Source organism: Sesamum indicum, linkage group LG6 (assembly GCF_000512975.1).
Source record: "Sesamum indicum cultivar Zhongzhi No. 13 linkage group LG6, S_indicum_v1.0, whole genome shotgun sequence".
In the NCBI taxonomy this organism is placed as follows: domain Eukaryota; kingdom Viridiplantae; phylum Streptophyta; class Magnoliopsida; order Lamiales; family Pedaliaceae; genus Sesamum; species Sesamum indicum.
Window position 1 is genome coordinate 17,029,567 of NC_026150.1, and position 19,619 is coordinate 17,049,185.

Genomic DNA, 19,619 nt, shown 5'->3' on the forward strand with positions numbered 1-19,619 from the left:
CAAAATCGGAAAGTGTTATCGAGATTTTAATTTTTTCATACTTTATAATTGATATTAAAATATAAATAGATTTCACTCTATTCTTGACTTAGAAATAACGACGACAACCATTAGTATCACTCATCAAACCTAAATTCTGATCAAACATGAGGATTTTGGTTGAAATTAGGTACAAGAAAAGAACATATGTTTGGAACAATGTCTTAGTATGTATCTCACATTATATTAATATCAACATTACTATCTTATCATCACTCTTTCATATTAAAGTAAAAATCCAAGATCACTAATTCTCTACTTTAAACAAAACTATTATTGCAAGTAATATTATGATAATATTTTACTTTTTCGATACTTATCTAAAATTTCATACCGAATTAGATAAAAATACAGAGAAGAAAATTTGTTTATGGCACGTTGTTCTTAAGTACACTTAATAAATAATATTTGTACATTTTTAAAAAATATATTATACATAAAAAAAAATAAAATATATAGATCAACATATTACATTTAAAAAAAAATAAAAAAATGAACTTAAAAATATTATCGACATAAAAAAATTAGTGTTGTGATGTTGCAAATCATTGTTTATGAGTAATTAATTTTTTTTTATATTAATATAGATAGATAATATAGATCTATAGATGAGAATAGAAATTTGATTAGGGATTAAAAAATATTAATATACAAAAGATATTTTTAATAATTTAAAAAATTAGTGTCGTAATGTAAATAAGCGGGCTTTATAAGTGAAAAATATATCTTTTTTTAAAAAAAATTAATATAGATGACATAACATAAATAAATATTTTTAAAAATAACATTTGCTTCTTTTTTTACTCTCTCTCTCTAATTCGATTGATGACCGCAGCATTATCCACTCCCCATATAACATAGGGATTTGTGTCCTAAGAAGTGGACCCCACTTTCCACGTTATTAACTTCCAAACCGGCCCCCGAGAGCTACGTGTCTCCAAGTCCAAGTCCAACCCGGGTCCTTCTAACCTTCGACTCGCTCAAAATCAAGGTGGTGGTAATAAAACCCGCCGGCTTACCACCGAGAACGATCCCGCCGTCCAGCACCACTTCGCGCAATCGGCACCGTTCATTACAGCTGTAACCGTCGTGCTTAGCAGTGGGAGTGTCCGAAAATAAACAAAAGGTAGAAAATAAATTAACGGTATTAAAAAAGGGTTAAATATCAGTAATCTATATATTTAAAATTAAAAAAATAATTTAAATGCACAATGATCGATGCTATTAGAGAAAAAGAAAAAAAAAATTAAAGCAGAGGAATCAAAACTGCAAAACTTGGACGCTAATGCACGAGCCGCAGCGACAAACCTGCCTAGATCCATTCCTAAGGTATTCGATGTCAACATATCATTACTTCTAACTAATTTATGAATCTCAATAATAACGTAACAAACCACCTCAAAAAATGACTCAATAATAATAATAAAAAAAAATAACGTTGAATTAAGTAGCAAATAAAATATTTTTAATAAATTTAGTAAAGGAATTTACTTACTAATATAAATTAACAAAAAAATAATTATATATTGATTATTAGCTCAACAAAAAATTTTGTATCGATTTTTTGTATAGCTATTAAGTTATTCTTTTATAATGAATGAATTTTGGAAAAAAAAAATATATTTTTTTTGGTTAAATTACGAACCTAATTTATTTTTCCCCCACAAGATGTTTTTAAGGCTATTGAGCTCGAAACTATCTCCACTCACGATTGGTAGATGCTGTTGACACTAAAAAATTTAATACTCGATGGAGATCGAATACGAAACTTCTCATTAAATAGATCGACCCCATATATATTATTTACAACAGGGTCTTAGTAGTTTATTGAAACTTGGCATAAAACAAGTGCTGTAACTTTTCTTTGCAGTGAATGACAAAAGCCGTTAGTTAATTAATGAGTACAAGTATAAAAATATTATTTACATATCAAGAATGCAAAAGTACGCATTTGATGTATTGGCATACAATGATGCAAGTGTTCGGTCAAATTTGAATCAATTATATGATAATTGTAATACACTTGTCGTATGATTGGTTTAAGATTCAAGAAAATGACCAATCACGTGACATGTGCATCAAACTGTATGTATGATTGATTTGATTAGATCAAATCTAATTTAAATAAAAAAAAATTGAATAAACAATATAATGGGAACAAATGAATTTTGTCAGCAACTTCACTCATGAATTTTCCTTTCAGGGAGAAAAGTGTCATTTTTCTGTAATCCATAAAATAAATTGTAATAACGTATACTAATTGTTTTCCCTTTCATTGGTGAATAGAGTAATTTTGATTTAATATTAAAGTCCTTTAAAATTTCTAGTTGTTGTCCAAATTCAAATGCTTTACTATCCAAACAAAACCAAGTGAATTTCCCATACCTATGAATTTATAAGTGTTTGACCACTAACAAGAACAGGAAAAATGTTGGTAGTTGTGTGTATGTTATCATATATACATATATATAAAAAAAAAGGTAAAAGCATGAAATCCACATAGGGGCGGAGCCCTAACTTGTATGGTCCCATTGCACTTTCTGCAGTGAATTTGGCCTTCTTATCTGATGAAAGAAAAGGGACGTGGTGTGAGTGCAGTGGAATGACCTAGTTCTTAAGCAAAGACCATTCCTATAGCTAGCATAGCAATTCAATGTATATCAATCATCCCCAACACCACACCTCACGTGTGGTCCACCAATACTACGTCGTGATCATAACACCCCATGACCAAGAATTTCTCCTTTTGTCTATGAACCCATAAGGACATTCTTGTCATTTCATCAAGAACGAAGGAGGGCATTCTCGTAATTCCGACCCACAATCTCAATCAATATTTACCCATTTTAATTCCCGTTTTATAACCACCTAATCTCCACCTCTTTTTAAAGCCATAGTTTTTCCTCGTCAAAATCCAGTTTTTTAGCTGCCCCCTCCTGTCCCCTTCAAGCGCAAATAAACCTATCCCCTCACTTCTCTCCAAAACTTCACTCCTCTCCTTAACTCTCTCCCTCCACCCCCCCCCCCCCAAAACAAAATTACACACACATACCAATACTCTCTATTTCTCTCAACTTTCTCCTTCCTCTTACATCCCGAGTCTTGTAGACATGGAAACTCCGGAATTCTTCGAAACAAACTACTATCATGCTCAACACACTCCTGAAAGACGACTCCCCGACCCCAAAACTGGCGACCATTTCATCATTGACGACCTCCTAGACTTGCCTAATGACGAAACCATGGTAGCGGCCGATGGCTGTCTTGATGCTGCCATGGCCGGGACCTCCACAGAATCCTCCTCTGCCACGCCGGTCGACACTTCATGCAACTCCTCGTTCTCTACCGCTGAACCACATTTCCTCGCTGCCGACATCGTTGGGCACCGCAGCCTGGCGGATGGGCACTTCTCAAGTGAACTTTGTGTCCCGGTATGTCGTTGGATTGAAGTGTTCATGCAAACCAATATATGATTGCATGACAAGTTAATCAATATGAATTCTGTAAATGAGTGAATTTAATTTCTCGCATTACCTTTTCTTGTTTAACTTATATGTCTTTTAATAGTGGAGTGTTTTTGAGAATTACTATGGGAACTCATTGCTTTTAACCTTTCAAACCTTAATATATGAAAGAACAAATAAATGATTAAGATATATACTAATATATAGCTTTTCCTATATTTTATGAGGAGAAAAATATATAAGTTTTTCCATAAAGGAAAATTGGAATTTTCAGAACTTTAAAGTTGCATATATCCTTTTGCTAACCTTCTCCGAGAATGAACCTGAAAAATGATGTTGGATGAAAAAGAAGGCTGCAAACTCAAGTGTATGCTTTCTGGATGAGTAATCGAGTTATAGTGATTAAGCAATAATTATAAAAAAAATGAATTATACCAAATATATATATATATATATATACATGAAGTGAATTATTCAGTCATTTAATATTAACTTATTTTCCCCGTTTTGCAGTATGACGATTTGGCTGAGCTGGAATGGCTATCCAATTTCGTAGAGGAATCATTTTCTAGTGACGATATGCAGAAGATGCAACTGATACAAGGAGTCAAGGCCCGAACTAATGAAGATTCCGAGAGTCACCATTACCAATTCCAGCCCGAAGCCTCTCGTCCAGGCCCCATCCTCCGCTCTGAAATGTCGGTCCCCGCCAAGGCCCGTAGCAAGCGCTCACGCGCCGCCCCCGGCAACTGGACATCCCGCCTCCTTGTCGTGTCCCCTACACCAGCAGCACCCGACGTTCCTGCCATGTCGTCATCATCGGAGTCCGATGTTGCCACTACGGCGGGAAAAAAATCGACGAAGCCAGCTGGCCAGAAGAAAAAGGAAGTGCCTGATAGTTCAACAGGTGGCGAGGGGCGGAAGTGCCTGCATTGCGCCACCGACAAGACGCCACAGTGGCGGACCGGGCCCATGGGTCCAAAGACACTCTGCAATGCCTGTGGGGTGAGGTACAAGTCGGGGCGGCTGGTACCCGAATACCGGCCCGCTGCTAGCCCGACTTTTGTTCTGACCAAACATTCCAATTCACACAGGAAAGTTCTTGAGCTGAGAAGGCAGAAAGAGATGCTGAGAACTCAGCAGCAGCAGCAGCAATTTCTGCACCATCATCATCATCATCATCATCATCAGAGCATGATGTTCGATGTATCCAACAGTGATGATTACTTGATTCATCAACATATCGGGCCCGATTTTCGACAGCTGATTTAATTGGTAGTAAGGGATCAGTATGATCAGTAAGTTTAATCATGTGGGAGGCCCTTGAAGTTTAAATTTAGACAAGTTTGCTGATTTTATATTTTGATCTTTAGTTCATTAGTTGCTGGGAGAATTGATTCCTAACTCATCGAATTTTGTAGTATTTTTCTTTGTCAATTTTTATCAGGAGTAACAATAGAGGACTGCAAGGACTACTAAATGTCCTTAATTCGAAATGTATTTTTGCCACAATGATCTGGCCAATTCTTGATCAATCAATTTTTCCTAATTTGCACATCTCCTCATTCTTCATCATTCACTTTCTAATTTGATTTTTATCTGTTGCTTGATCGGAAAATAATCAAGAGTAGTGAGTGAGAGATTAAACATATATAATTGCGCACCCAATGGTTTACATCGTGAAATTTTAATTCAATTCGAGTTTGGATCTGAACTAATTATATGTCTAATACAATCAAGTTGTCATGTGATTTGGATACAATAAGGGATAGTGATGAATCACAAGACAATTAAGTATATTTTATTTACTTTGTGATTGATTTAGTTCAATCAAATCTAATTTTAGTAAGAATTTTTTATCTACATCCTCGAAAATAATTTATTTTACACAGAATTTCATTTTAATCGAGGTAATTATGTGGTAAACAATCATTTTTGCATGCATTTGTTTCAATTAAACTACCAATCCATTTAGATACATGTCGGTAGCATATATATATACATATATTGCCTTTTTTTCCACAGACAAGAAAACTCACATTCATTGTGATTTTGTGGATATATATGTTGAAAGATGTTTGTATTGGTCCATAACTAGAAAATACGTGCAGGAGTGTCACTTTTTCATTTTTTGTTTTTCCCCCCATTTTCTCGGATATATTGAAATTGTGAGAATTAGTTTGTGTGCGGACCATGATTCACTAACAATACATATGTTTGACTCGCCCATTTTCGTTCGGACATACCTTACCATAGATTCATGTAACATTGCCGGTTAAAATTGGACATTAACAAATTAAAATTGCGAGCACATAATTCATAAATATGTAAATATAGTAAGTAAAATAAAATCATGCACATTCCACCCAATAAAACAATAAAGGGTTTAAAAAATAAAAGAAAAAGAATAATTATACTCATGAAGTCTGTAGTGTTGATGTATTTAGATTGGTAAAAACAAGAGAAGAGGGCACAATTTCCAGACAATTCTGGAGGCACATAAATTTCAGTGAAGAATATATACAAGATGCATAATGCTATTGTATTTCTGATGGTGAATTTCCTCAAAACAAAATTACCAACAGAGAATGTTAGTCAGTAATCAGTGTATATATATATATATATAGAGAGAGAGAGAGAGAGAGAGAGAAAATGATCTGAGTCTGTGTGGAAGACGACTTTAATTTTTCTATCTGTTTTTTACCGTACGTAAAAATTATAGTGGGAATTTCATTTTCATGTATTGTTATTACCTCCTCGTTTCCTGAAATCCGTTGGGTGTTGGTTAAATATAGGCAATCATATCATCATATCTTCTCGCACGGAATTCAATTTCCGCCACCCAAATTCATCGGTTCTCGAGAAAGAGTCCATAGATATAAATAAAAAGGGCGGGGGTTGGGGTTTTCGGGAGTCAGAACTCAGCAGACGTGCCTACTTTCATGCACACCATGTGATGTGATGCGAGAGAGAGAGAGCGAGCCAGACAGACACGGACTCCACCAATTCTTTATTCTTTTCATTTCTCAATACAGCTTCGCATTCCTCAATTAACCCCCTAATTCCCCCATCATCCACCAATATTAATTACCCTTCCTCATCACCCATTCTTCTACCTATACCACCAATTTGTTTGGAATCCCACATACAATTACATATACTTCCATTCCTCCTTTATGTGAATATAATCCTCCTAATTAAATTTTTTTAACTTGTTGCTAAATTCATTATGAAATAAATTTTTTTGTGTTAAATAATGTTAATTAACAATAAATTTAATAAGAATATTTTTTATTAATTAGCTTCACACTTATTTTAACATTGATTTTTTTTCATACGTATCGAGTCATTTTCTTATAATTCTATAATATAAAATTAGATTTTACACTACAATACATGCAAATATATATATATTGGGACGACGATAATCCCTCTAGTAAAAATTGCTTTATAGTCCTATTAGTATTAGGAGTAGGTGCACCTGTTCAGTCATTTTAAAATTAAAAAAATAAAATATTTCTATACTTACAAAATTAAAATTATAATTTTGGTCGCAACTAAAAGTAAAGATTTTCTTGGTGTGGGGTGAGGGTGGATGGCTGTGAGAAGCTGTGTATATATTAATATTTAATTAATGTATAATTAATATATTGAATATAGTTATAGTTGGGGAAAATGATAGTAGCTATAGGTAGTAGTACCCTATGTGCGATCCCAGGCATCGCTGATCCATAGGCCTACCCTGTACTTTTTAATTAATTAATGGTGTCTTAATCTTTAATTATCATAATTTGTTGCTTTGCAAATAATATAAAAAAAAAAAAAATAAGAAAACCTGAACCCATGTACTGTATTCTCCTCTCTGCAACCAGTTTTATTTTATAAAATGTGTTTGGCAGCATAGCATAGCATGAAGCTATATATATGATTGTCGCGAGAATAAATAAAACTAATTAATTAATGCGACAGAGAGAGGTGAAAGGGGAGTGGTGGATCAAACAATACTTAACATTAATTGTGTAGGGCAGCGTTTTATCAGTGATCACATGCCTCAACCTCCACCTCTACCTCTCATGCATTTATTTTTTTTAATACATGATATATTTATCATGTAATTGATTATTTTTATTTTTTTTTATAATTGTACATCAATCACATAATAAGTGTATTATATTTGTCATGTATATAATAAATTCATGCCTGATCAAGCCCGATTTGAATTAAAAATTTTCAAACACTCTATTATATCATATTCTTGAATTTCTTCTGATCAAGAATATTTTTGTAATTATTGTGTTTTATTTCATCGTAATATGAATACCATTCTATTGGTTCTTTTTTATGTTTAAGAAATCGAATACAACTTTATTATAAATTTTAATTATTAATTAATGTATAATTAATAAAAAGAACTAGTATTACGACAGACAAACAACTAGTTTTGCATATGATATAAAATAAATGAATAGATATGATAGTCCCCACTAACTCTAGTAGCTAGTTTGGTACATATCCAAGGCACGTGAGCACCGCAACCCATGGGAGAGTGAGAGTCATCTCCCAAATTAAGCTATTGAAAATTGAATGCTTCCTCAAGAATCATTATCTAAATTTAGTCGAATACTTATCGGATCTTATTATATATATATATATATCTTCAACGTTACTCCAATTGAATTATTTGTTTTAGAAAAAAGAAAAAAAAAAAAAAAAGGAATCTTGGAGCACGAGTGGTCCTAATTGGTGCATTGTAAGTGGGTTGAATGATGGAGAAAAATAGTGTGTATTTGAATATAATGGGCTCCCATTCCATGCATGAGGATGAGGGATATTTGCATGTTCATTTGAGAGGGTGTGTCTCCAATCCTCCATCACCTTACTGACAATTCACCTCTATTCTTTCCTCTTTCTTTTTAACGTAGATTCACATCAATTAGTATGTATTTTACATGAAGCGGCAAGCCTGCTATACAATTAGTATACCCTTATGTGATATATACTTGAATCAACTCATGATCCTCGCGAGAATATGGGTGCTTTGACCTAGACCATCTCATGCTGCTAACTACCCAACCATTTTTAATTAGAGCAGTTTATGATTCCATTAACAAAATTTTTTAATTTAAGAAAGTAATAATAAATGGGATTAAATTAAAAAAAATCTTTATATATATATAAAAAATAGGTCTGCCATTCAAACACCACAAGTGATCAAATGTCTATGGAAACATACATGAAAGGGTAGCTAATTATTGAGAGAGAGGAGAGTAGCATGTATTGATTTGACGGGACAAGGGTGCAGCAGGGGAAGGGAGGGTTGAGATGGATGGGAGACAGAGAGACACACCGTACGTACCATTAAAACCCCCACCATCTCATCATCACGTGCCCCCTCACATACCTACGTGAATCGTGTTTGGGAAGGGGGCTAAATGGGCCTTATATAGGCCCTAAAAGTCAGACGGGGCAGCCCAAGAAGTAAAAGGCCTGTGCTGGAGTCTTTCTTGTCTCTCATTTTGTATGACTTCTTCGATCGCGTAAACGTTTTACATAAATTAGGTTTAGATCATAAAATATATTTATTATACAATTAATTATTTTTTAAATTATACAATAATTATATTAAAAGTATTTTATTTTTATCATGTAACTAAATTAAGTAGAATGAAAGCTGATTTATTTTTCACTTCTTCTTCAAGTTAACCATTAAGATTGAAGTTGCAAGAAGAGCCCATGACGTGCCTTAAACTCAACCGTCGTCAATTATTATTTGTGAGGTGTGTTTCTTTCACCCTCAGACAATCCCTCACGTGTCCCCCAAACCTCTCCAACGAATCTCCACCACATTTCTTTCCAAATATACGACAATACTTTCCCAAAACAACAACACAACAACAGTACTATTACCATTACCATTACCGAAACCATTATCCTTCTCTCTTCCCCCCGCCAATTAATCCCCAACTGCCATAACTAACTTTTTCCTCATGGAGTCCGTCGCCTCCAGCTCCTCCCCTCCCCACCACCACCGCCCCCGCCCCCGCCACCGCTTCAACCCCACTCAACCCTTCTCCGACCGTGTCATCCGCGCCATTCGCCACCGCCTCCGCCTGCTCCACCGCTCCGACTCCCTCTTTTTCATCCTTGGCGCCACTGGAAACGTCTACACCGTCAACATCTCCGCCACCCCATCCTGCACCTGCCCCGACCGTACCACTCCTTGCAAACACATACTCTTTGTGTTCATTCGAGTACTTGGTGTTCCTCTCGATGATTCTTGCCTGTGCCGGCGGACGCTCCGGCCGTGCCAGCTTCACCGCCTGCTTAACCTCCCCACTTCCAGCGAAGCACTTGCCGGCGCCGCCGTCAGAGAGATGTTTCACCAGCTTTTCTTCCAGGCAAGGGGCACAAGTGGTTCACGGCGGCCGGATGTGGTGGCGGACGGTGGCACCGCCTGCCCCGTTTGTTTGGAGTATATGGGAAGAGATGAGAGGGTGGTGGCGTGCAATACTTGCAAGAATGTGATACACGAAGAGTGTTTCTTGGCTTGGAAAAGGAACTGCCGGAGAAGGTCAGCCACCTGCGTGCTGTGCCGTGCGCGGTGGCGGAACGGCGGTGATGATCAAGAAAAGTATTTGAATCTCTCGGCTTATGTCAGTGAAGATGATATGACGGAGGTGGAGGCACAGGCAGAGGGGAGATGCAGCAGTGATCAATTAGTAGTTTAATTAGACAATTAATTAAGATTTAATTTAATTTAGTGCAATTAGCTTAGGCAGGGTACTGCACATTCATTAATTTGTAAATACATGCTTAATGAATTTCATCCTTCTCAATCCTCTAGAAAGATTTACGAATTAATTAGTTGTAATTTCACTTTTATTAAGTCGCTAATTTCATTTTAGTATAATCTCAAAGATATTGATACCCAATTAGGATCTGCGTGTGTATTTGACAACTAGGCCCATTTGGAGCTGGAAGTGGGTCTTTCTTTACAATTAATGAGCCCCAATCACAATCATCAATGCATCAATCAATATATATTGGGCCGATGTAGTTGGGCCATTCTGTTTCTCAAACCGAAAATTTATTTGTTAAATTATCATCATCTATACTATTATTACGAAAAGAAATATTATTTTAATTTTTAAATACCCAATTTTTTTATTTAATTTTATTTTTTTCTCTTCAAAAATTATTACAATAGTCATTTTAATATTTTTTAAAAATTATAATTATCAAAACCCCAATTATCACATTCTGTCTGTGTCCAACAAAATTGTACTAAAAGAAATAGTGGCATTCTAATTTGAAGTAAATTGAGTGTATTGTATATAACTTAAAATAATTATAAATTAGACATCGTAATATATTATAAAACTTGTGAAATACAAATGTAATAAACATAATTGTGAAATAATAAAACTTGTTTAATTGATTGTTGCTGGTAAAAGATAATGGTTTGATTGTGAAGTGATCATTATGATTGAGAAGATGATAAAAGATTATATCTTGGCAATCATCATCATCATCCCTCACTATTCACTACTACCAAAGCGCTTGCAGTAGCTCAAGAAATGGAGGAACCCACCGTCGTAAATCCTGCATACCCCTCCAATCTTTCCCGGAAAATCATTTCAATTGCAGCTGGGGAAGCTCACACTCTCGCTCTAACTGGTCTCTCTCTCTCTCTCTCTCTCTCTCTCTCTCTCTCTCTCATCTCTGTGTTTTATTTTCTTTGAGTTGCTTTCCTGATTGCCTGATACAATATTATGTATTAAAACGGGATTGTGAAAATGCGTGTATAGCTGATGGAAAAGTGTATTCTTGGGGGAGAGGAACATTCGGCCGCCTCGGTACTGGTTCGGAGGAAGACCAGCATTTCCCTGTCCGTGTCAGCTTCTTTGGGTCTGATGATGAAAGGGAAGACAAGCTCAAGATCGTTGGGATTGCTGCTGGGGCTTACCACAGTCTTGCTCTCGCAGGTTCAACTTTATGATTTTCCTGTTTTATGGTTTTACTTTGATGTCTACTTTAGTGTTTTTATATTAGGGATTCTGTTATTTGGATAAAGATCAAATACTGGAAACTTTTATTCTGTGTTATTTGGGTCCGGTCCATTTCGCTTGTGAATGCCTGGGAATGATTTTGGACAATTATAGGAAGAATGAACAAAATGAAGTTTGATTCTGTGGACTTACTGTTGGATTTGGTTTATGATGAAGGTAATAAATTCTTGTAACTCAGTATACTATACACGTGAATCAAGATTTCGAAGATTGTATGGTGGAAAAATATGTTATATTTCTGAATTTCAGTTGAAAATGCGTTTGGTTTGTTTGCTCTGTCAGGTACCGTTTCCTCTTATGAGGTGATAAATACAGATTGTCGTCCACATGGTATAGTGCACTATTTGATGCAGAACAGTTTCTCTTTTTTCTCTGCTTTTGTTCCCTACTTGACAGAAAAGCTCTAAGTAGCGTACAGCGATAGTTTGTGATAACTCAACATGTATGAAAATATGATATGCTGATTTTAAGCTAGAATATGTCGTAAACGTTAGAAAATAGAAATTACATGTCTTCATTGAGAGTTCGAACTTTGACTGCTGTATTAATCGCTTTCTTGTTTGATGACAGATGATGGATCAGTCTGGGCCTGGGGTTACAATGTCTGTATCCTTTATTACGACTCTTTTGTAAACAAAAACATGCTTCATGAGTTAATGGAACCTAAATAAGTCCTCTTGCAATTGGTTCCTTTTTTCTTTTTTCACAAATTTTCTCTCAGGATGCAAGTATTCCTTGACTTTAATACGGATGGCCAAATTGGTGTTACTGGAGAAAATTATTTAATTCCGCACCAGTTAGAGGGCTTCTCGGGATTGGGATCACCCGGTCCTTCTACACAAGATAATGAAATGAAGAGTGGGAAACCTCTGAAGGTATAGCTAAGTTTTTTTTTCAAATGATTACTTAGCCTTGTTGTAAGCAGCATTCAGGCAGCTTCACTTTCTGTTTAGATTTCCTCTGTCAAAGCTGGAGCAATGATGTCACTGGCCATAGACAATCTTGGCGCTTTGTGGATGTGGGGAAATTGTCCTCATCCTTCTGAAAGCAAGCCATTGGAAGGAGAATTTTCACTTGTCAGCAGTGTAGCTCCAGTTCCAGTCTGGAACTTCCATGGCCACATCGTTGTTAAGGTGGCATGTGGAAATGACCATGTCGTTGCGTTAGTTACTGCAGGAGAAACATATGAAGTTGGTGATCTAGTATGCTACTCTTGGGGCGGTAACAACCATGGACAGTTAGGTATGGGAGACAATGCAGGCAGGTCGCATCCGGAGGTCATAGAAACATTTAACTCTGATTCCCCTTGGGAGGTCTATGAGATAGCATGTGGTGCTTCCCATACAGCTTTATTAGCAAAAAGAAAGGGACCCAGTGACACTTTAGAAAGTTTCTGCTGGACATTTGGCTTGGGAGATAATGGGCAGCTTGGTCATGGAACGACCCAAAATTTATTGTCCCCAGAACTTGTAAGAGGATTGCCACAGAGCACGTTCCTTGTATCTGTTGACTGTGGTTTATTTCACACAAGTGTCGTTTCGTCTGCTGGAGAAGTATGGTCTTGGGGGATGGAAAAGGGCCTTGGTCTATGTCCAGATTCTAGGTTTATTGGGCCTGATGCTGGGGATGCTCTTTCTCCCTTACTGATTCCTTGTAATGGATTGCATGACCACAGATTCCGAGAACCTCTCCAAGTTGCCTGTGGTGCAGCCCATACAGTTCTTGTTGCTGATGCTGGGTATAAACTATGGTCTTGGGGCCGGGGACGAAGTGGAGTCCTTGGAAACGGTCAGACAGTTGATTGCTATGCCCCAACAGTAGTATTATGGCCACTGCTCAGCGATGATTTCAGGGAAGAGGAGTCACAAAATAGGGGGCCAGATGGGTATAGCAAAGAAAAGAATCCTGAAGAAAGTGCAGAAATCGAGAAAAGACTATCTGCAGCAATGGAAGAGATGAAGCTCCTTCAATCAAGACTTTCCATAATGGAAAGATATGTTAGCATACTGCATGGCGCAATATTTGGGAAGCCTTTCATAGAGCATGAAATTCCAAGCTCTCTCCAGAACTCTGGTACGTTTGATATAGCAAAAGAGTGGGAGAATATGCTGGACTCATCAGATCAAAGAAAACTCGCTCGTCTAGAAATGTTCTATCGGGACATGCTTGCTGGTGTAAAAGACAAGCTGATGAAGAGAAAGATACAAGAGATAGTACAAGAGTGCCTAAAATCAACTTCTTCAAGGACTGCCGAATAAATATTATCTGCACTTGTGACTCTGCCCATATAACAATTAGAAAATACTAAGAAATTTGTTTATGCATCTCTATTAGCAGTTGAATAGAAACTTCTTGTGAAGTTTGAAAGATAGGATCTTGCTTTTCTAAAATTCAATTAATGATGTAGCCATACTATTGGCTTGATTTTTTCAAGTTGGAAAAGTAGAAATATTTCATGTATGGTATCTGAAGTGGAGAAAGATCAGTGCTGTGGAAATTAGTTCGAACCAATGGTGGAGTTAACTGAATGATGAACTCGTAACTAAATAGACATAATCCCTAAGAAGCTTATTTTGTGATAGAATTAATAAAATAAATACTTTATCTGGGCAGAAGTTTCAACTTTAGAACACCTTACCCTTATTACATTAATGTTTATGAAACAAGAACAATGCAATAATCTCGCACAAATGCTGCAGACATTTGAGCGAAAACAGATTTATCTCTTGCACACCACTCCACGGCCATCAAGACCACTTGCACAGTGCAAGTTTGAATACTGGAAATTGTTTGCAGAACTCAATTGTGTTCCCTTGAACCTGGCAACGGCACAGTCTGTGGAGAAGAGACCTGAAGAAGCAAATTCTCTCCGTCCGCCCAAAACCGGCATGTCCACTCCCATCTTCACCCTACTGACGTAGTTGCTTGCATATGTTTGACCCAAAACTCCATTCACTTCACCACTCAATGAATAAAACTTGAACCCCAAATCAAGGTGAGCAAAGCAATCTTCGTCTGTGATGCCATACTTGTGAATTCTTGAGTCTTCTGCTGTGATGGGCACAATTGCTGCTTTGATCTGGAAGTTGCCTTCCACTTCAATCACCACTGCATTAGTGTCACGGGACCTTGTGATGGTTATGCCAGGCTCTGAGGTCGGTTGCCACTTTCTTCCTTCTCCCTCAACAAGGTAGATGGGAAGTCCATCAAACGAGAGCTCTAGCCGATCGACAGCATTGTCCCAGGTAGCTGTCTTCTTGGCACCAACAAAGATTTGATGGTTGCCGAACAGGATTCCAAGAGATTGAACCCAAGTAAAGTCCCTTCCCATGTTTTCATTTCTCCTCCCAATGAAGTGAGCATTGATATGCAGGTTGGTGTCAGAAACTATGCAGAAGTCTCTGTCCTTTTTGCCGTGGAAGTAGAAAGTGATCCCATCAGCGCCAATGAATCTGGGGTCTTGACATACTGCTCCAGGCTTATTGCAGTCTGTTCAGAGTAGCTAAGAATGTTATATGTTTGAGAAATTAAACTGTACATCTGCATCTTAATGCGTTTATTTATGAATTATGTTTGAGGAAGAAAGCTAAGGAGAACTTACCGCACACAGGACTGCAGGTGACACAATCAACCTCACAACGATTAGGACAAGCAGCTGGACAACGATGCTCCCTGTAGTAGCAGCTGGGGTATGACCTGTTTTTGCAACGGACTCTTTTCCCTCCAGCAGCCTCAGAACTATCAGGAGGAGGGCTAGGAGTAGCTGGTGGCGGGGTGTAACTCGGGCTAGGAGGCCATGATGGGGTGGAATTTGTTGGTGGAGGTGGGGTAGGAGCAGTGGCTGGTGGGCTAGGAGTAACTACTGGGGGAGGAGGGCTGTAACTCGGTGATGGACAAACCGCCTGGCACGTAGGACAATCGGCTATACATGTTTGTGGGCAGGCAGCAGGGCAATAGAGTTGCTTATTGCATGTTTTCTTGTAGTTCTTATCTTTACACTTGACCTTACGCGGTTTAGGAGGATGTGGTGGTGGGACGCAGACTGGCTGGCACGTCGTGCAGTTGGCTGTACAGTGCTGCGGGCAAGCATCGGGGCAATAAAGATCCTTATGGAAACAGGCAGGGAAATTCTTGTCGTTGCACTTGACCTTCTTAGGTTTATTGGGTGCCCCCTCAGACAAGGCCACCGTAAGAAGGACGAGGGCTGACAAAAGCAGGCGAGCCATGGGTTGTGATTGGGATGTTGATGGTAGCAGATGTGTATGAATTAGTTTTGTGGATGGTGTTGTGGAAGTGCATGCATGGTGTCTCCATTTATAGAGGTTGTAAAGGTGTAATGTGGCCTTAAATCTAGGTGTTAGCCGGTTGGGAATTGGTATTGGGAGGGTTCTTGTTTGTGTTTGAAGACTTGAAGTGTTGTTTTTGAGGGGTTTTTGTGGCGTTGGGTTTCAGAAATCCCAAGGTCAGACCTCCTCATCAAGTTTGATTTGTACGTAAGAAATATTAAACTAAATTGCCTGTTTCTGTTTTTTGTTCTTTTACCATTTTATGAATTAATGTATCTTTGTTTATGTAACGTTGTGATTAAGTAATAAAACGACTTCACTCATCAAATAAAAGAACACAAAGATTCTTTACTCAAAACAATTTTGGGCGAAACAAATCAATCTCATAACAAATATAATATACTTGTCATGGAATTAATCATTTTTCCTTGATCTTACATCAATCACAAAATTAAGAGTATTGCACTTGTCATATAATTAGTTCAAACTCGATCAACCCCAATCTGTGTTAAATTTATGAATAAACACGACTCTTGTTCCACTTTCCAATGAGGTGAAACCAATTATAACAAGGGAACTAAAGTGGAAAGGAGCGGAACTTTTAGCCGGAAGCTTGAACAATGATGTGTTCTGTATACCTACCTTCAATATATCTTAACAAAATATATCGTCTTTTGGCAATATCTAATGTTGACATCAATTAATTTAATTAAATATTTCATAGAAATTTTTTAAAAAAAAAATCATAGTATGAATTGTACATATAAAAATTTGAAGGATATGTAACATCATCAATCATTTTTTTATTATTAGGAATAAAAAGTTTAAAAGTAATGGTATGAATTAGTGAATTTTGAAAAAGAAAAATGGGGAGAATGTTAGACTGAATTTAAATGAGGTTGGATTTGGAAGCGAAGGGGTGAGTTCCTTTGGACTGAATCATCCATAGCAGATGGGGTTGGGCGGCATCCAGTGAAGGCATAATTGTCAACGACTTTTAAGGGTCAAGAAGCTGTCTTTGATTGCAATTGCAGCTGTGAAATCGTTAACCGGAAGCAAAGTCGTGAAATGAAATGGGCATGGAGTTGAGGAGGAACATTGTCATTGCCATTGCCGTTGCCGTTAATGACGACAATGCAACTTTGAGAGATAGAATCAGCTTAAGCCTTCATTTACCGAATGGGAGTGTGCATCAGTCGGTATAGTACAGGGACGAAAGATGTATTTATCCTTTGACCAAATAATATTCAAAAGGGCATAATCAATCCTTTTCATTTACAGTGAAAAACTGCAAGCGCCATATCACAGGGTTTAATGGAAACCCACCGCGCTGCACATTCATAATCTGAAATTGGGATTCTTCATTTGTTAAACTTGTCAATTTGAGCTGAAAATACATGGCATTTGATAAGGAGACAAGATTCCAATTTCCCACCCAAACAGAGGGTCTAGACTAGAGTATCACCAGATCTAGTTTGGATACAACTTGTCAAATTCATCAACTCTAATTATCAAAATAAGACAAAGCATTAGCTACATGGAAGAAAACATAGGGTAATATTATCTCTAGCAAAACAATTCACATAAAATGAACAGAGACACTGAGGTTGATGAGAATGGGATACGCGGTTGTGTTTAATGTACGTAATCAGCATCTTCAAGTCACGGTGCAGTTCAAATTCATAAGGAAGACTTTGCTAAGACAAAATATATTTTCATGGTCATACTATGCCCAGACAACTTCACAATGAAATCCTAATCTTCACAGGAACATCTCATGACTAGAAAGCATGGAGCGTCCAAGTCCAGCCAAAGCAAATTTTCAGGTAATCTTCACTCCAGCCAGACGAGTAACTGGACAAACCCCTGCCACAAACAACATGAGATCACATTCTTAGATATGGATTAACAAGAAAGACCACTTCCAGCCTAATCGCTCAAATCATCCAGTAAACTTACTGCAAAGAGAAAGTCCTAAATGTAATCAAAGAACAGGAACAACAGCTTACTAGCTTGATCTCAACAGCACAAACTTAGTTTACAGGCATGATAAAATGCAATTATGCATGCATGATGCCAACTAAAGGATTCTGACTAGAAATGCCATACAAAATAGTGAACATGTTCACCAAACTTCTGGCTAAGCTGAAACTTATAAGATCACTCATTATTATACTTCACATTTATCCATCTCTATGATCTCTCAAATGTGTTATTTCTTTTCTTGGGGATGCCTTGGCGTGGATGGCCCACTATGCAGAGTATGGTGAAGAGTGGTCATGATAAGTACATGATACATGATCAATAGAACAAGTAGGGGATGTGCATAGCCAGAGCTAAGGAGGGGTGTTGTATGGTCTCTCAAAGCCCACCAACAGTTTGTTGAACTAAATTTTCCTCACAACATTTAAAATTGAAATTGCATACTTTCTAAACAAAATTCACGCCAGATTTGTGATTAGAAATTGTGCATTCTAGGCTATTAACTTTCTCTAAACACAAGAAGCCAGAAATCAAATTAACAAAACTATATATAAAAATCTTGAAATGCTAATCTCTTATAGCATCCTAGGAGGACCAAGAAGAAAAACTAACATAGAAAATGCAACACGAATTAGAAAATTAGAATAAGCCGTAGGATTCTCATAGCAATAACAACTAATAACAACTAACCTAATGAAAGCATTATCACTACTACTGCTGATTCTGTGGAGGTGGCATCCCTGGTCTGGGCGGACCAAATATCTGAGCCTGTCCACCCGGCGGAGGTGGCATGCCAGGTCTCGGTGGCTGCTGGCCAGGTGGTGGAGCACCAGGCATACCAGGCCTTGGCGGTCCACCAGGCGGTGGTGGACCTCTCATCATCTGAGGCGGTGGCACCATCTGCGGCCTCTGTGCAAACTGAGGCGGAGGAGCAAACCCGCCAGGAGGCGGCATCCCCGGCCTGAACTGCGGCGGCGGAGGCATCGGAAATCCAGGCCTCGGAGGGAAACCTCCGGCGGCGGAGCCATAGCAGGGGGCCTTACAACCGGCGGCTGGGGAGGGTAAGAAACCGGTGGACCGGAAATCTGAGGCGGCCGAGAAATCTGTGGCTGCATCATACCTGGAGCAGGCCCACCGACTCCCCGAACGGGCCCCGCAAGGCCCGGCTGGGCCTGGGTTAGTGGGCCAGTAATGACGCCTCGGCCTGCGGCGCGGCCAATTCCGGGGCCGGGAATAGCGTTTGCGGAAGTGGGCTTTAGGCGGGAATCGTCAGGGGGAGGTGGACCCTCGACGGTGAGTGAAATGACTTCTTCGCCTCTGAGGAGGACGAGGCCGAGCGTGCGGCGGTCTTCGCGTTCTTCCTTGGAGCCCTTAGTGGGCGGAAGTTTGCGGAACTCTTCGCAATCCCCGAGGACAAGGTTCATGTGTCGATCGAAGGCCATGAATTTGCCGATAAGCTGACGGCCATCTTGGATTGTCACCCGCATTCGGTAATTGATATACTGAAGCATCTTGGAACTCTTCGACATCGACATTTTGACGAGAAAAGAGATTGCAAGACTCTCTTTCTGTGTCTGGGATTTTGAGTTCTGAGAGGAGCGGGGGAAAAAGGGGAAGTAGGGTTTATGAAAATGAAACCTTTTTCCTCCTTTTATCTACATTTTCAGAAATACAGAAACAACCGCGACTTCGGTAACCGCAGCAATCACAACGAAAAAACGCACTTTCGCTAGAGTTCCGCGTTTGATCTTTGGACTCTCTTGATTCTTGAACTGGCC

At 38.3% G+C, this 19,619-nt stretch overlaps 5 protein-coding genes across 5 annotated transcripts; 3 read left to right on the forward strand and 2 right to left on the reverse strand.

The window, feature by feature from the left end:
- On the forward strand, positions 2,958–5,052 carry LOC105164735 (GATA transcription factor 12-like). The gene is made up of 2 exons (XM_011083476.2): positions 2,958–3,470; positions 4,017–5,052. Exons 1-2 carry the CDS (start codon positions 3,150–3,152, stop codon positions 4,773–4,775), a joined length of 1,080 nt encoding a protein of 359 aa, XP_011081778.1. The 5' UTR covers positions 2,958–3,149; the 3' UTR covers positions 4,776–5,052.
- LOC105164736 (mitogen-activated protein kinase kinase kinase 1) lies at positions 9,250–10,339 on the forward strand. The gene has a single exon (XM_011083477.2). It carries the CDS (start codon positions 9,491–9,493, stop codon positions 10,229–10,231), a length of 741 nt encoding a protein of 246 aa, XP_011081779.1. The 5' UTR covers positions 9,250–9,490; the 3' UTR covers positions 10,232–10,339.
- On the forward strand, positions 10,955–14,032 carry LOC105164737 (ultraviolet-B receptor UVR8). The gene is made up of 5 exons (XM_011083478.2): positions 10,955–11,180; positions 11,312–11,488; positions 12,143–12,178; positions 12,323–12,447; positions 12,526–14,032. Exons 1-5 carry the CDS (start codon positions 11,081–11,083, stop codon positions 13,828–13,830), a joined length of 1,743 nt encoding a protein of 580 aa, XP_011081780.1. The 5' UTR covers positions 10,955–11,080; the 3' UTR covers positions 13,831–14,032.
- Positions 14,135–16,074, reverse strand: LOC105165055. Its single transcript, XM_011083931.2, has 2 exons — positions 15,174–16,074; positions 14,135–15,061 (listed from the first exon to the last, which is right to left on the reverse strand). Exons 1-2 carry the CDS (start codon positions 15,796–15,798, stop codon positions 14,292–14,294), a joined length of 1,395 nt encoding a protein of 464 aa, XP_011082233.1. The 5' UTR covers positions 15,799–16,074; the 3' UTR covers positions 14,135–14,291.
- Positions 17,223–19,520, reverse strand: LOC105164738 (small nuclear ribonucleoprotein-associated protein B'-like). Its single transcript, XM_011083480.2, is given in 3 exon segments — positions 17,223–17,724; positions 18,532–18,828; positions 18,831–19,520. Coding segments are annotated over 2 exon segments (822 nt in total). The 5' UTR covers positions 19,377–19,520; the 3' UTR covers positions 17,223–17,724; positions 18,532–18,552.

What these genes read in the sequence shown, in the direction of transcription:
- LOC105164736 (XM_011083477.2), top strand. Translation starts at nt 9,491, where the DNA reads ATGGAGTCCGTCGCCTCCAGCTCCTCCCCTCCCCACCACCACCGCCCC.
- LOC105165055 (XM_011083931.2), bottom strand. Translation starts at nt 15,798, where the DNA reads ATGGCTCGCCTGCTTTTGTCAGCCCTCGTCCTTCTTACGGTGGCCTTG. An exon ending in CACCTGCAGTCCTGTGTGCG is followed by an intron (nt 15,062 to 15,173) that starts GTAAGTTCTCCT and finishes TACTCTGAACAG; the next exon opens with ACTGCAATAAGCCTGGAGCA.
- LOC105164737 (XM_011083478.2), top strand. Translation starts at nt 11,081, where the DNA reads ATGGAGGAACCCACCGTCGTAAATCCTGCATACCCCTCCAATCTTTCC. An exon ending in TCACACTCTCGCTCTAACTG is followed by an intron (nt 11,181 to 11,311) that starts GTCTCTCTCTCT and finishes ATGCGTGTATAG; the next exon opens with CTGATGGAAAAGTGTATTCT. An exon ending in GGCCTGGGGTTACAATGTCT is followed by an intron (nt 12,179 to 12,322) that starts GTATCCTTTATT and finishes ACTTTAATACGG; the next exon opens with ATGGCCAAATTGGTGTTACT.
- LOC105164735 (XM_011083476.2), top strand. Translation starts at nt 3,150, where the DNA reads ATGGAAACTCCGGAATTCTTCGAAACAAACTACTATCATGCTCAACAC. An exon ending in CAAGTGAACTTTGTGTCCCG is followed by an intron (nt 3,471 to 4,016) that starts GTATGTCGTTGG and finishes CCCGTTTTGCAG; the next exon opens with TATGACGATTTGGCTGAGCT.